The sequence below is a fragment of the Mustela lutreola genome, chromosome 12 (genome assembly GCF_030435805.1).
Source record: "Mustela lutreola isolate mMusLut2 chromosome 12, mMusLut2.pri, whole genome shotgun sequence".
Taxonomy (NCBI): Eukaryota; Metazoa; Chordata; class Mammalia; order Carnivora; family Mustelidae; genus Mustela; species Mustela lutreola.
The window spans coordinates 91,088,162-91,104,996 of NC_081301.1; the positions used below are offsets into that span (position 1 = coordinate 91,088,162).

The 16,835-nt window shown below is 47.9% G+C and overlaps 1 protein-coding gene across 4 annotated transcripts in view; it reads left to right on the plus strand.

Annotated features, from left to right (window-relative positions):
* Positions 1-16,835, plus strand: part of KANK1 (KN motif and ankyrin repeat domains 1) — a 193,539-nt gene that overhangs the window by 157,677 nt on the left and 19,027 nt on the right. For 3 of the 4 annotated variants that reach the window (XM_059143268.1, XM_059143270.1, XM_059143269.1), the window contains one exon: positions 5,748-8,405. In XM_059143268.1, coding sequence (XP_058999251.1) covers positions 5,748-8,405 — 2,658 coding nt within the window. Of the gene's footprint in view, positions 1-2,994; positions 3,163-5,747; positions 8,406-16,835 lie in introns of those variants that run through there. The other variant, XM_059143271.1, reaches the window with a different exon arrangement.

Consider the following 16,835-nt stretch of genomic DNA (forward strand, 5'->3'; position numbering starts at 1 on the left):
TTCGCCTCTAGCATGGGGCGGGGTGTGCCCCACAGGGTGACTATAAGTGGACCAGATCCCCCTGGTCTGGGACCCGAGTCTGGTGGCCTCTTTCGTACTCAGCCACCCCCCAGCTCTTCTGAGCTCGTCTGTCCTCGGGCCGTACCAGCAGTCTCTGCCCTGGGCCTTGGCCCTTTTATTCTGTCATCACTTGCTTTCCCTTAAAAACTCAGCTCTTGGTTAACACCATTCTGTTTTGATTAATTATTCACATACGAGCATATTGTTCTCGTCGATAATATGCCTTTGTAACTAACTGATCTCAATTAATGTTATGTTTAGGGTGTTTGGCATCTATTTCCCAGCAGACTATACCTCCTTTTATTTCTTATAATCCTTCCTCCTCCTCTTTCCACTGAATAGGACCATTTTCTGCACCCAATTAAGCTTTTAATAAATGCTATATAATGAAGGCAGAGGCGGTGCCAGGAGCAGTCTCCACCACTGGCTTTCCAGACATTTAGAAAATTCTTGTAAACCCCAGGGGACAACCCTGTGATTCCAGAATATTTTGCTGGAAGCTGTTACTTTCAGGATTCCATTTGCAGACAAAGCCAGTGGTTCTTGGCTATATATAAACAGGCATAACCCTGTTAGTCCAAAAAAAGGTTTCAGGCAGTTAAGAGTCTCTTTATAACCCACTTAGAGATTTTTTTAAAGAAGTGTTGTTTTTATTCTTTCCTGATTATTCTTGAATTAATAAAAATTTCTGTAAAAAAAAAATTTTATTGTAACATCTCCCCAGTTAATCATTTAATGTTCTTCTTCTTTTCAAGATCTGGTCTTAATTTTTTGTGGGGGAGGGGAGACGCGGAGGAGAGATTGCCTTATCCATTAGAATTCAGTGTAGATCCAAGTAACAGAGACACAACACACAGAATAGTTTCTTTCTCTTGCTTTCTCATAGATGTATAGAGGTGGCTTCCCAGGTGTAGTATAGTAGCTCTGATCTGCAGAGCTCTTAGAGATCAGGATTTTTCTAGCACGTGGTCTTTCCATCCCTATGTGTGAACTCCCAGTCCGGTGAGGGAGCTAGTGTTCTAGTCGTCACATCTGCATTCCAGGCAGTAGGATGGCGGACATGACAAAGAAGAAAGGGGGCCGGAGAACTATTCCTGTGTCTTCGAAGGGAGGTTCTGGGGGGTTGCTTTATGATGTTTCTGCCTATGGTATACTAACAGTAAAAGAGGCCAGGGAAATATAGTCTTTTTATGTGCCCAACTAAACCAGGAGTCCTGTTAATTTCCAAGATGGGATCATACATACAGAGGAACATCGGGATGTCTTTTCTATGGCTGCCCCGTACATCTCCCTCCTGAACAAACTTTCTTGTAGTTTATTTCAATACATTTTCCCTTGCTTTCCAGTAACTTCTTATAATCTTATAAATATTTTTTAAAAGAGAGCCATGTGTTGTAAAAATGTATAAAATATAAGAAACAACATAAAAACCATCCATGATTCCACAACCTGAAGGTAACCACTGAAACAGTTTCATGTAAAAGTTGTCTTTTACAGACAATACAGAGCAAGCAACTTCTGCCTACAGAATATTAAGATGTTCTTAAAAATTCACTATATGCTACTATATATTCAGTTATTCCTTCAGGAAACATGTTTAAACATCTCCATAGTTCCCCACATCTTATTAAGTGATGTGTATGATTGGAAAGGGAGAGCTGTGAAGGAAATATTAAAAATTAATTTTGTTGCTCTTAACATCCTTAATCAAGCACAGAGAGAAGACCTCCACAAGGGGGGAAGTTGGGAAATCCATCAGAGCCTCATAAAATGCTATATTTGTGTTACTGTACGTGAAGGTACCCCAGAAAGCAGGAGGTAAAAATGACACTGGGTGTCTTCACTTAATCGTAGAACATACAGTGGACAGTTGATTGCAGAAATGACACCTTGAGAAACCCAGGTTGCTTTATTTAGGTGCTGGGGATAGAATGTGGGTCCTGTTCTCCTTAGGATAGTCTGATTTAAGCAGCATTAGGAAATCGTCAAGCCCAACATGGTTAAATTCTAACCTTTCCTGAGTCCCAGTTGTAGAAGTCCAGAGTTCGTTTGGGGGATAATTCAGCATGACCTTTTGTGAAACTTCACAAATAACTAAAGATGGGCCGGCTGCCAGTTAAGTTTCACTGAAAAATGTGATGTGCTTTGTTGTCTCCTAAACCCTGACATCAAGTTGCGCATTAAAAAAAAAAAAGAAAGAAAAAAATGGGGCACCTGGGTGGCTCAGTGGGTTAAGCCGCTGCCTTCGGCTCAGGTCATGATCTCAGAGTCCTGGGATCGAGTCCCGCGTCAGGCTCTCTGCTCAGCGGAGAGCCTGCTTCCCTCTCTCTCACTCTCTGGCTGCCTCTCCGTCTACTTGTGATTTCTCTCTGTCAGATTAGTAAATAAAATCTTTAAAAAAATAAATAAATAAAAGAAAAAGAAAAAGAAAAAAAGCATTTTGAAGAGAAATAGATAAAACAAAAATTAACCTTTTCTACAGAAAATGGGCAAAATAACTATGTTAAGAAATACACAGGAAAATCTTGGGGTTATGCCAAAATATTGATATTTCTCCTAAAGGGTGAGAGCTGAGTGACTTTTTTTCATTCTTTCAATGGCCTGGAGGTGATTTTTTTTTTTTTTTTAATTAACATAAGCATGGAATACTTTTGTAGCTGGAAAAAGGTGGGGAGTTTCAAAGAACTTCTTAGCAAGGGCAAAGGCTTGGTTGGGATTAAGACTTAAGGCATAGCTGCTTGTAGCTGGTGAGGCGCCAAGCGCCGGGAAACGTACCCGCAGCGCCCCCGGACCAACAGGGACTTCGGGGCGCTTGGAGAACCTGCTGGGGACAGTGGCCCTATTGTGCCTGGAACTTCCTCAGGTGACCGAGGGCGGGAGCACACACCCTCCCCTTTGGAAGTGACGGGTCCCGCGGACACAGAGCCTCTGTGTGGAGGTGTTTAAGCCGCCGGCCGCATGTGTGCGCCTGGCCGCCACCGGCCCGAAGAACACACGGTTTCGCCAGATCCCGATTTCCTGTTTCCATTAAGAGAGCGGGGAGTGCCGAGCCGCTGCGGGCGCCGGGGGTGGCGTCCCCGGAGCCGCCGGGAGACTTCATTGGTGAGACCTGGGCCTATGGTGTTCGCGCGTGGCCCGGCGAAGTGTGCACGAACGCTGAACCTCCTTTCCTTATGGGGTGAAGACCGACGGAGGGCGTCCGAGGCGGGGCCGGGCCCGGTGCGAGCCGGCGGGTGAGCGGCCGGCGGGGCGGGGGGCGCTGCGGCGGGCGCGGGGCTGGGAGCGGGGCGGGGGGCGCTGCGGCGGGCGCGGGGCTGGGAGCGGGCCGGACGGCGGGGCCGGCGCCGGGTGTCTGCGCCGCGGGCGGGAGGTCTGGGCGGCGGGGAGCGGAGCCCTGCGGGCGCCCGGGATCGGGTGAGCTACCGACGGGATCGGTGGGCGCCCGGGAGGAGCGCTGAGCTGCCGGCGGCCATCGGGCGGGTGGGGAGCGGAGCGCGGCCGGTGCCCCCGCGGACAGGGCTTTTCGGGCGCCGGTGGGGGTGCGGCCGGCTGCGACCCGGCCCGTGGGGGGCGCAGCGCCGCGGGCGCCCCCCTCCCCTGGAGGTGCCGGGCGCGGGGTGGAGCGCAGCAGGCGCCGGGGAGGGGGTGGGTGGCCGCCTGCCAGCGGGGCGCAGCGCGGGGCGGGGAAGGGGCTGGTCCCTGGGCTGAGCCCCCTGTGGCCTGGAGGAGCCACAGCCCAATTTTAGAATCGCCGGCTCCCGGCTCCTGCCCGTCCGATCCGCCTGCGTTTGCTTGACACCCGAGCCCGCAGCTTCTCGCTGCTTGTGGAATTCAGACAGCCCCGGGAACAGGTCGGGCTGCATATTTGGAGTGAGCACGTTGTCCGTGCGGAGTTTAAAAAGGCAAGAAAGAGGGAAGGAGAGACGCGCTCCGGTAGCATGAGCACAAGTTTCCAGGCACCGGCTCAGCATCAGCTCACCCTTCCGTAGGTGAGAACGTGGTGAAGGCTGAGCACCTTGTTCCAGGGGAATTCTCTTTCCATGTTTTAGAAATGAAATCGAGGGCCTGGGTGCGGACAGCGAGAACAGTTTAATATTGTTTTAAATCAGGGCACGAAGAATACACAACTCTGTTGCCTGGCAGTCTTTTTGTACTTTTCTTTCCAACTTTTCCGAGGAAAGAAGGCAAATGCGAGGCGAACGGTTTGCTCAGAGCATTCACGCGGTCAGGTGGAAATGCTCAGCAGGGTTTGGACTGGGAAGGGCAGGCAGGAAACCCACAGTGCTGGAAGGTCTTGACAAGCGGGGTGGGTTTTTATACCCAGGATAGGAGCAGGGGTACAAATGGCTTGCATTTTCACTCATTGCTTTCGGGTACTTGGCATAACTCAAAGAATGCAGAGCTTGTTATGATGATTTTGAGGAAAACACATTACTTAATCCTACAATTTAAACAAACAAAAACGGCCTTGCTTTTCAACTTGAAATGCACAGCTCAGGTCACTAGCAAGGTCTGTGCCTTGAAAAAGTTCTTGCGTTTCCTTTTCTAAATGTTTGGTTTAGCCAGAAGTAGCATTTACTGAATTGCCCCCAGGGATCCAGTGTGTGGAGTATAGGTTTGCTTTTATTTTCATTCTCTTTTGCATCTGTTTGGATATGTTAAAATGCAAAACAGGGTATTCCTGGAGTATGGAACGGTATGTCCAAAAGAAGTCAAAGAGGAGGAATTGGGGCAAGGTTTTGGTGGCGGTGGTGGTTTTAAAAGGGAAGACACAAACAGAGTTGAAGTCTGTTCTCCGACTGTGTTCCTGCGTCAGTCATCCGGCCCCTGGGTCCTGGCTCTCTCAGCGAGGGCTGGCTCAAGGCAAACTATGATCTTCAGGAGGTGGTCGGGCACCAGGGCTGCCCTTGGCCGCCCTTTAGAAAGGCTGCAAAGCCCGCCTAAGAGTGATTGCTGTGAGGACTCTTGTCCCAGGCTTCCTGGATCTGTGCTGATTTGGTCTGTTCTTCCAGCTTTGCACTTTTGGTGCCTCCGTGTTCACTTTATAAAAATAAGAGTCTTCAGGACTGCTCTCTAGACTTCAGCGGACTGTAGGCAACAAAAGAGATGACCCCCTCGAAATGCGTTCAAGTCTTTCCAATACATTCTTTTAAAAAATAAAGTGTTTAGTGAGGACTTGATATATGCTTGGCTCTTTAAAAACCACTGTCTCATTACATTCTTCTAACAACCTTATGAGGTAAATACTTGTATTTCCATTTTTACTCGGGGAGAAACTGAAGTTCCAAGGGGTTTATTAACGTATTCACCCAGCTGTTAAGTTGTAGATCCAGGATTAGAACAGAAAGACGTCTGTCAACTCCTAAGTCATAGTGGTCTGCTACACCGCACCACACACAAATACTAGTGGTTTGGTTTGGTTTTATTAAAGATTTTATTTATTTATTTATTTATTTGACAGAGAGACACAGCAAGAGAGGGAACACAAGCAGGGGCGTGGGAGAGGGAGAAGCAGGCTTCTCACGGAGCAGGGAGCCTGATGCGGGACTCGATCCCAGGACCCCGGGATCATGACCTGAGCCGAAGGCAGTCGCTTAATGACTGAGGCACCCAAGCGCCCCCCAATTGTAGCTTTTATAAACAAGTATATTATATGGCATTATAATATTCTCTTCTCGCTTTCCTAGGGAAAGCAGAGGGTGTTCTGAATGGAAATCATGACAAGGAACAGAAAGATCCTTATTTTGTGGAGACCCCCTACGGTTATCAGCTAGACTTAGATTTCCTCAAGTACGTGGATGACATACAGAAAGGAAACACCATCAAGAAACTGAACATCCAGAAGAGGCGGAAGCCATCTGTGCCATGCCCCGACAGCAGGACCGCGCCGGGCCAGCAGGGTGTGTGGACTTCCACTGAATCCCTCTCCTCCTCCAACAGTGATGACAACAAGCAGTGCCCCCCCTTCCTCCTCGCCAGAAGCCAAGTGACATCGACACCAACCCCAAGGCCCCCTGCCCCTCTGGAGACCTCGCCCACTTCTCTGACCGTCCCAGAGAGTCGGCAGCTGCCTCCCCCCTCACCACAGCTCCCAAAGCACAACCTTCATGTCACCAAGACCCTGATGGAGACCCGGAGAAGACTGGAACAGGAGAGAGTCACCATGCAGGTGGCGCCTGGTGAGTTCCGCAGGCCCAGGCTGGCCAGTTTTGGAGGCCTGGGCTCCACGGGCTCCCTTTCCTCCTTCCTGGGTTCTGGAAACCACAATCCCACCGTGCACCCACTGCAGAACGGATACCAAGGCAACGGGGACTACGGTGGCTATGTCCCAGCTGCTGCCACCACGTCATCCATGGGGAGCTCCGTCCGCCACAGCCCCCTGAGCTCAGGGATCTCCACTCCAGTGACCAACGTGAGCCCCGTGCACCTGCAGCACATCCGCGAGCAGATGGCCATCGCCCTGAAACGCCTGAAGGAGCTCGAGGAGCAGGTGCGAACCATCCCTGTGCTCCAGGTCAAGATCTCCGTCCTACAAGAGGAGAAGCGGCAGTTGGCCTCGCAGCTGAAAAACCAGAGAGCTCCAGCACAGAATGACATCGGTGGCATAAGGCCACGGTCCTACAGTGCTGGGAACGCGTCCCAGCTGGAGGAGCTGTCCCGGGCCCGGCGGGGTGGCGGGGAGCTGTACATAGACGACGAGGAGGAGATGGCGAGCGTGGAGCAGAGCGCGCACAGCATCCGGGAGTTCCGGCAGCTCGCGGCGGACATGCGCGCCCTGGAGCAGAAGATCCGTGACAGCGGCGGCGAGGCGTCCCCGGGGCCCCGGGAGGGCAGCGAGTACCGCTCCGTGGCCGTGGGAGGTGACGAGCGCATGGACCATGTGGTCGTGTACCGCAGGGGTCCCGGGACCTGTCGGGATGCCGCTGTGGGGACGGTCGCGGAGACGAGGAGCTGCGGGGTCGGCGTGACAGAGGCCATGCTGGGGGTGACCACGGAGGCCGACAAAGAAATTGAGCTGCAGCAGCAGACCATAGAGGCCCTGAAGGGGAAGATCTACCGCCTGGAAGTCCAGCTCAGAGAAACCACCCATGACCGCGAGATGACGAAACTCAAGCAGGAGCTGCAGGCCGCCGGCTCGAGGAAGAAGGTGGACAAGGCGGTGATGGCCCAGCCGCTTGTGTGCAGCAAGATGGTGGAGGCCGTGGTGCCCACGAGGGACCAGATGGCTGGCCGGCACGTGGATGTGGCCGACACGGGCGTCGGGACCTCCGTGCAGACGTGGAGCGTGGCGGTCTCCTGCCAGCCCGCTTTTGAGACCAGAGCCACGGGGCCGGAGCTGCCCATGCATCGGTGGGTCATCAAGGAACGGGTGGAGACGCGGGACCAGGGTGCCGGGAGGTCGGTGGAGATGAGCGACCAGAGCGTGGGGGTAGAGATCAGCGTCTGCGAAACAGGCAGCAACACGGAGGAGTCCGTGAACGACCTCTCGCTCCTCAAGACCAACCTGCATCTCAAGGAGGTGCGATCGATCGGCTGCGGAGATTGCTCCATTGATGTGACCGTCTGCCCCCCGAAGGAGTGCACGTCCCGGGGCTTGAGCACAGAAACTGTGCCCCAGGTGGAGGCCGCTGTCATGGCGGTGCCTGCGACCACAAGCCGGCACACCAGTACGGTCTGGGAGCAGGTGGACCAGTCCACCAACACCGAGATGGCCACCCTTGTGGACTCCTGCACCAATACCTCCCTCAGCACTTTGGACAAGCAGACCAGCACCCAGACCGTGGAGACACGGACCGTGGCCATCGGAGAAGGTCGTGTTAAGGATGTCAACTCCTCCACCAAGATGCGGTCCATTGGAGTGGGAACGGTGCTCTCCGGCAGCTCCGAGTTTGACAGGCCATCGGCTGTGAAGACCAAAGAGTCAGGCGTGGGGCAGATAAATATTCAGGACAACTACCTGGTTGGTCTCAAGATGAGGACCATAGCTTGTGGTCCTCCCCAGTTGACACTGGGACTGGCAGCCAGCAGGAGGAGTGTAGGTGTTGGGGATGAGCCTGTTGGAGAGTCTGCAGAGGACCCCCAGCCCCAGGCTCCTTCTGGAACGATGAACGGCTTGGATCACTACATCGAGCGCGTCCAGAAGTTGCTGGCGGAGCAGCAGAAGCTGCTGGCTGAGAACTACAGTGAACTGGCAGAAGCTTTCGGGGAGCCGCACTCCCAGATGGGCTCTCTGAACTCACAGCTCATCAGCGCGCTGTCCTCCATCAACTCCGTCATGAAGTCGGCAAGCGCAGAGGAGCTGAGGAGCTCGGAGCTGCCAAAAATGAGTCTGGGTCAAGTCACAGGTAGGTGGCGTTCCGGGGGACCTGGGGATGAGGAAGGGCGGGGATAACATACTTCAAGGGGGTGTGGATTTTTGTCACCCGCTTGAATCATTTTTTGGAACCCGGAGGAAGGCTCAGAATGGTCGTGAGTAGAATGAACACCAGGAGTCACAACTCGCCAGGAGCTCTGCTGATGCCCTCTGTCTGAGGGTTTCACGGGGCTCAGGCGGAGGACGGTGGCTGGGAGCAGAAAAGCAGGCTCAGGCTGGCTGGCCTAGGGGCTGCCTTCCGGGGCTGCTGGTTTGCTACGATGTCTTCTAGTTTTACGCATTTACTCATTTTATGCAGGACAGCGGCCAAAGGTCCCACAGTGTTTGTGACCATAGTGACCAGTCCGTGCTCAGTAAAAATAACAGGCATGAAGTGTTCTTAATTAAAACCTTGACGGAGGCAGAGAGATTGCATTAATTCATTTATTAATTGAGCAAATAACGATTCTGTTGCTGCTCTTTTCTAAGCCCAGGTCTAGGCTTCTGTCCTCACGATGCTTACATTCCGGTTGAGGACACTGTGTGTCAGGGGGTGACTCGTGCCCTGTAGAAAAGAACTCCAGTTACAGGGAGAGTGAGTGTTGATGGTCGGGGGTGGCAGCGACTGGAGATGGGGGGCGGGGGGTGTCCGGAAAGGCCTCTCTGATAAGGGCCTCCGGAGCCAGAGAAGGGACCTTCTCCAGAGAAGGGTCGATTGTGACAGGTGCTTAAGGTGTTGTCTTTCTCATCCTTTCCATATTGCGATTCCTGCTCACCACCACTTTTTCTTAAACTGAAACTAACTGAGAAATCACTCTGGAAGATTTTATGACCTATAATATTTCCCTGCGAGCCTCGTTAACATGCCTTCCCTTTCACGTGTCTCTAGCGGTCCTCGTGTCCTCCTCGGACAGGGCTCTGTTCCCGGCTCCCCAGCTCGCGAACCTGTATGACCTGGAGAGGAAATACCACCCCCCTTTACGGTTCACTTGTAAAGTGGGGATTCGAAGGGCACCCATCCTGTGAGGTGGTCAGGAGAGCCCTTTGTTGTCCTAGGTGGTGTCGCTAGTAGTATGTCCCGTGGGGCTTCTTAGGTTGGCAAGCTAAAGTGTAGTTGAGGTTTGGGAAGCTACCAAAACACGCCCTCCGCTCTGACCAGGTGCTGCAGGTAAAATGAATTCAGGTAAACGCTTCAGGTGATTTGATGAGTGCACACTGAATTTAATTGGTTGTGAAAATATGCAGTATGGACTAAATTGTGAGTAAACCATTGACAAATTTTTACATTTCTTGTTTCCCTTTACAGTCAAAAGGGGAGTGGTTAAAACAGACTGAAATTGATTCTTTTTCTGTCTTCCCACGTGTCCACTTCCAAACCTGAAATCATATTTGTTTTTCGTCAGTGTTCTGTGGGACAGATAGTTTATTGTCGAAGAAAAACCCGACCATGACAATGACAGTGAATGGGTGAGGGGCTTCTGCCTTTTAGAGTCCAGTCTAGTTAAGTGTACAGAGGGGTCATTTTAGAGTAAATAGGATAAAAATGACATGTGGACTGAAGCAAAGGCTTAAGTAATCATAGGTCTGTTTCCACTTCTTTTTAAAAATTCTGAGGTCAGATGTGAAGTCAAAATAAAACTCTTAAATATCCCCAGACACAGTTGGTGCAGTGGGGCATCCGTTCTAAGAACATTCTCCTGCCAGCTTCCTCCCTCCTCCCCAAACGGGGGTTTCCGTTTCACATTCCTGCCAAAAATATTTAGCTGTACCCTTGCGGTCGTCTGCCTGACACCCTGAGCGTCAGGAACAGGGGAAGGTTTTGCCTGGCTGTACGATGGTGCGTGTTGGTCCCTTTCCAGTCGCAATGACATCGCAGACATCCCTGTGTAAATCTGACCCTGCAAATGAATGCCTAATTAATCAGCTCAGGTGGAGGAGACCTGCAGCATTCAAACAGAAGTAGACTTAATTTTTTTTTAAGATTTTATTTATTTATTTGAGAGAGGGAGAGAGTTGAGAGCATGAGTAGGGTGAGGGGCAGAGGGAAAAGCAGGCTTCCCGCTGAGCAGGGAGCCCAGTGCGGGGCTCAGTCCCGGGACTCTGAGACCATGACCTGAGAAGGCAGACGCTTAATTGACCGAACCAACCAGACACCCCAAAAGTATAAATGTTTTTAATAGCACTTCTGTGGTTACGGCGGCCGCTCCCTCTCAGAGCACAATTTTAAAGTTTTTCTGTCATCACATCACATTTGTATTTTAATGTCCTAACGCAGAAGGAGTTAGATGAGGGCGAAGCATTAAACTTTCATTACTTAGTGTTTGCTTTCGTTAGTGTTTGCTCTATGGACCGAAAACTGAAGTAGCTTGATATGGTGCAGATTTTCAACACTGGGAAAGTGTTGGAAGTGTGGGAAAGTGTGTCAGGTTGCCCTGGGACTTACTGCGGGGTCCAAACGATGTGGAATATTGTTCACACCCAGTCTAGAATACTTTTCTGTACCAAAAGGCATGTACAGCGTAGACATTTTCTCCCCCAAATGAAATGATGTGAAATTGGAGTTTGACCTCACCAAAAGAGCATATAAGTGATCACTTACAGGAATCTGGTACTGATTTTTTTTTTTTTTTTCCTAAAGCTAGGTTTGGGCTCTGAAGCCAGACCTTCTGGGTTCAGGTTCTTTCTGTGCCCTAGGACAAGATGTCTTTGTTTCCTTCCCGGGGTCGCTGTGAGTAAAGCATTTGTAGTAGTCTACAGCCCCGAGCGTAGATGCTCAGTAAATGCTGGCTGTCATTGCTGTCACTGTTTTTACTACTTCCAGAAATGGAAATGTAGGTACAGAACAAATTGCCAAGCAAAATTGCGCAAATGGTCTCATGTTTTTCATCCAAATGTTTATCTTCATTGTTCTGGCTGACCCCTTTTCCCTTCATTTATTATGCCTCCCCAACTAAGACTTTTATCAAGATAAAGAAAGATATCAGTACAAATGGGAAAACACAAAAGAAGTAGAATAAATTTTCAATTCTGAGTCATCCAGAGTCTGTATAAAAGCTAAAAACAAAGCCTAAATTGAATTATGCATTTGTGCCCAATCCAGAGACTTCTCGGTTTTTCTAGATTGGACGTTTAAGGGCATCCTTTTTTTTTTTTTTTTTAATTTTATTTATTTCTTTGACAGACAGAGATCACAAGTAGGCAGATAAGCAGGCAGAGAGAGAGATAAGAGGAAGCAGTCTCCGCGCTGAGCAGAGAGCCCAATGCAGGGCTCGATCCCAGAACCCTGGGATCATAACCCGAGCTGAAGGCAGAGGCTTTAAGCCAATGAGCCACCCAGGTGCCCCTAGGGCATCCCTTTTTAAATTTTTTTTTTCAAGTGGGCTCCACACTTGGGATGCCTGGGTGGCTCAGTCAGTTAAGTATCTTACTCTTGATCTCAGCTCAGGATCGTGAGCTCAGGCTCTGTACACACCGGGCCCCACGTTAGGTGTGAACTGTACTTTAAAAAAAAATCAGAAGCTTAACTGACTGAGCCCCTGGGCTCCCCAAAATGTCCCTTTTTCATGGGCAAAAGAGCATTCTTTTTTTGTAGCACCATAATGCCTAACACACCTCCTTCAATTTCTTAAAATAATAACTGGGATATGTGCTTATAACAAATTAATGGTTCTGAGAGCTTTTAAACAGTCAAAGACTCCCTCATGCTCTCTTGGGACAACCCTTTGTGTGTTTGGTGGGTACAAGTGTGTGTGTGTCTCTATATTTTAGGGATGTAATTTTTTTTTAACAAAAGTTGAATCTTGCATGTTCTATCTGTGTATTTTTCACATAAAAGATCACAGACTTTGTTCTAGGATTCAAGAGACCTAGTCATCATTTTGCCACAGCTGAATTTGTTGATGACCAAAGATAGTCTGTAGTTTTTTCCCTCAGTGTTCCTTTTTTAAAATTTTAATTCCAGTATGATTTACATACAAGTGTTATATTAGTTTTAGGTTCTGAACATTACTCAGGCTCAGTGTATTTTTAGTTTCCGTCACATATTTCACCCACACACACACCCCACCTCCTCTCTGGTAACCATTGGTTTTCTATATTTAAGAGTCTGGTTTTTGTCTGTCTCTTGTTTTCTTTGTTCATTTGTTTTGTTTCTTAAATTTCCACATGTGAGTAAGGTCATACAGTATTTGTGTTTCTGTGACTGACTTATTTCACTTAGCATGATACACTCTAGCTCCAGCCATGTTGTTACAAATGGCAAAATTTCATTCTTTTTGTGGCTGAGTAATAATCCCAGAGGATATACGTACCACGTCTTCTTTACTCATTCATTGGTCAAGGGACACTTGGGCTGCTTCCGTAATTTGGCTTTCGTTGGTAATGCTGCAACAAACATCAGGGTGCAGATATCCATAAAGCACTTTTTGATTCCTTGTGGTGATAAGTTTCCTGTACTTAATATTTTCTTCTATGGAATTACAAAATTAAGAGGAAGTAAGTTTCTGTTCTCACACAAACCTTAGGAAAAAAATGTTTATTCTTCCTGTAAATCCATTGGATTGTTTTGGTTTGAGGAGTAAGTTAATATTTATTTTTTTTCCTTTTTCCCTCAGGAGAGAGAAAATCATAAATGAATGACTTGCACTTACAAATACTCCCAAACTATTTAACTATCTTTGAGCAAGCACAAACAAAACTATCTGTAACAGTGTAATTTTACTGTCTGCCAGTTTGTAGAAAACTAATCTCTTATACTCAGAAGAACTGCTTTTTAAATCAGCTTCCATATTTGTACTCTTGATTATCTTGGGTTTATTTAAAAAAAAAAAAAAAAAAGTATGAACTTGAAGTCATTCCCATAACTGTGAAAGCAATTTTGTCGACAGAGATCCGAGCCAAAGCACAAGCAGGGAAATGAAGTCGTTACAGAAATACCATTCCTAGTGAGTTTTCTCTTAGCTCAAATAATATACCATCTACTTGCCCAAGGACTTGGAGGTTTTTTTAATCACAATTTCTTAAATACTATAAGAGCATCTTATAATCTGGACAAAATGCTTCTGAAACCCAGCAGTATATAATGGGCTGATGGAGAGGAGGACCTGCTGACCCGGAAGTGGTTCAGGAACTTGCAGCATCGGTTGAGAGAGGAAATGGCAGGGCTGCCATGTCCTCTTGTGTCATGAGAAAGTTGGATTCCCTATTTCTTGCTTGGAGCCCTTAAAGCAGAATTATTCTCTAAAAGTAGCTCTCTTCCAAGATTTACCTGAGAGCACGTTTTTCTCAAATTCATGGGTTTTCTGCTGCCACCCACCATCACCACTGCCACCCAGTAGGCACACGCAGGTCCTGTTTCACAGAAGTATTATCGCAGTAAACTACCTTAGAGCAAGGCCTCTTGATCTGGGAACCATTGCTTTGTGAACAGTTTTTGAAGAAATTGAACACTTTTCATCAGATTCTCCAAAGAGATAGCTGACACTCAGAAAAATTGAAATTGCAGATCGGGGGCATCCGTTACAAACCTTGGGGAAGAGTACCCCCACCCAAAGGAAAATCTTTTACAAGGGCTTGAAATCTGTCCATCACCTTCATGAACCCGTCCACGGACACATGCGTGAAAATCTTCTCTTTTAAACTGATGCTTTATTGTTTTTAGTGGGTGTTGGTGACATGGCCATGCCGCTCCGGGAAAAGATGCGAGTTTACTTCGACATATATTCTGAATCCTAAACTGTGCGGTTCATTTCCAGCTAAAGCATACAGATTGGTAGTTTTTGAGAACTGAAGTGAGTTCTTGCATGTTTGATCGTTAAGGACGAAGTGAATTTGTTGATATTGGGCAGTGACCAAAATTGTTTATTCTTCCTCCAAGCAGCTAGTCGTTTATATCTTAGTAAAGATATTTTTCTTAAAGATTTGTTTATGGAGAGAGTGAGAGAGCAGGAACGAGGGGAGGAGCAGAGAGAGAGAGGCAAGCAGACTCTGCGCTAAGCACCACGCCCGATATGGGGCTCTGTCTCGGGACCCTGAGATCATGACCTGAGCTGAAACCAAGAGTCAGACATTTAATCTTTTAAGCCACCCAGGCACCCCTCAGTAAAGATATTTAGTCTGCTCTGTCCCCTTCTCTGTTCAGGTCAGTTGATAGCTATGCATTGACCGTGAACTCTGCGAAGTGTGGTACTACATCAGATAGGTAAGGGGGTCTGTGCCTTGAAGAACTTGCAATCCAGTTGGACCAATCCAAGACCTATATACCAACAATAGGAGTGATCGCCTATGGCAGTGTGTGCGAGCCACCAGATAGTGTGCAAAGAGAATGTGTTCCCAGAGTTCCCCTGCAGTCAGGTGCTCTGAGATTGGGGGAAGAGATGAGGTCTTTAGCTGTCTCTGGAAGCACACCCATGCTTAACCTAACTTAATGCAGCCTGTCAATGTGGCTTTTCTGGGTCAGGCCCTGGGATGGTTTGTAATTAAGCATGGGTGGGGTTGTAGCGAAGGAGAAGCTGATTCTTCATCCACTCTAGCATTTTAATTTCTAAGTACCCCCTTTTAGATACACCCATGACAGCTATCTGGAACGTTCCTGGGAAAATATTAAAATGGCCCTAGAAATTATTAAACTGCAACCCTGACCCTTGAAGCTCTCTGGATCAGTTTGACTGTCCTGGTGGCCACATGCATTGGCCTTGAGGCAGAGTTCTGAATGTTGAACCTTTAACCAGAATGCGATTGCACTTTTTCCTCCATCAAAGATGCACACCTTCTCGTAGAAGTAATGTGTACCAAAAAGCAGATGATCCTTCAGGAATAATCTCTAATGTCTGTTCCCTAAACCAATATGTACGCTGAAAAGGATGAATTTGTGCCCAAGCCCTTTTCTTTATGGAAGAACTTCATGTATTCAGATCCCTTTGAATTTGTAGTATTACTTGGGGAAAATACCTAAATGACTTCATGGCCTCCATAATGACTCAGAAATTTCAGGCCTGCTTCCTGACAAGCAAGCTACATGCTCTTTAAAAATCAGAATGTTCAGCTGAAATTTTGACAAGATACGTGTTTAAGAGCTGGCCACAGTGTTCATGGGTGTGTTTTAAGAAAGCACTTGACATAAATAAAAGCATGGGTTGGCAGGGCAGAAGAGTTGGGATTTGTGAACAGAGCCAGTTCTAAAACCTGTTTTACTTTTTAAAATCAATCTTCTAATAAATAGAGACACACAGTGCAATATACCAAGAACTAATACAAACTCTAGGTGGAGAAATGTCAGAGGAAATTGAAGAGGATAATCTTGTTTAAACAAACAAACAAACAAAAAAACCAAGCTCCTCCAGCTCTGTTTTTCATTGAAGGCTTTTTCTTATAAAATAGTTTGCTTTTAACATTTCTAAATGTTACATTCTAAATATTTTAAAGTCAGGAACATACACAGAGTTTTCACTTTAACAAACTGATGTATTTTTTGGTATAGTTTGCCTTGGGTAGCATAATTACCCGTATATTAAATGCTACATGTACTTTGGAATTAATGCTTCGAGGTGCTCTTATCTTCCAGGCCCTGAGATTTCTGTGACTCATTGTCTTTCAGTTATCACTGATCTGGTTAACTTGTGAAATGAGGTCATTTTAAGTAAAGACCGTGAAGGGCAGCTGCCCTGTCCCCTGCTCTTGTGCTTGCCAGCAGTGCCTGTGGGAACCACGGCCAACTGGAGGGAGCTTTGAGCTGCTAGGCCAGAGTGCTGGAATTCTGCAGGTGTTTTGTGGTCACTCCTGTAGCTTTACGCACGTCGTTGGGGTAGCATTTACTGGTGGTAGTCATGGACTTCTCCCCTTAACGGTCCAGGCCTTATTAACTAAACTCCAGTAATTCCTAAAAATTCACATGATCCAAGTTGATGGATTGAAACCAGAGGGATGTCTAAACTCCTCTGTTTTCTTTTCTTTAAGATTTTATTTATTTATTTTGAGAGACAGTGAGAGAGAGCATGAGAGGAGAGAAGGTCAGAGGGAGAAGCAGACCCCCCCGCTGAGCAGGGAGCCTGATGCGGGACTCGATCCTGGGACTCCAGGATCGTGACCTGAGCCGAAGGCAGTCACTTAACCAACTGAGCCACCCAGGCGCCCTAAACTCCTGTTTTCAACAGTCAGGTTTCTATTAAGGAAGCTCTAGGCCCAACATGGGGCTCGAACTCACCACCCTGAGATAAAGGTTACATGCTCTACCACTGAGCGGGCCAGGCGCCCCTCAGCTGTCATGTTTTGTATCTGTGAAATAATTCAGTGGTTCTCAATCCTGGCTGCACATTAGAAAACCTTCAAGAGCTTTTTTTAAAAAGTACTAACACTTGGGCCCCCCTATGGAGAGTTCATTGTATCTGTATTTTTAAAAGCCCCACCCCCGGGTTTGTTGGTTCTA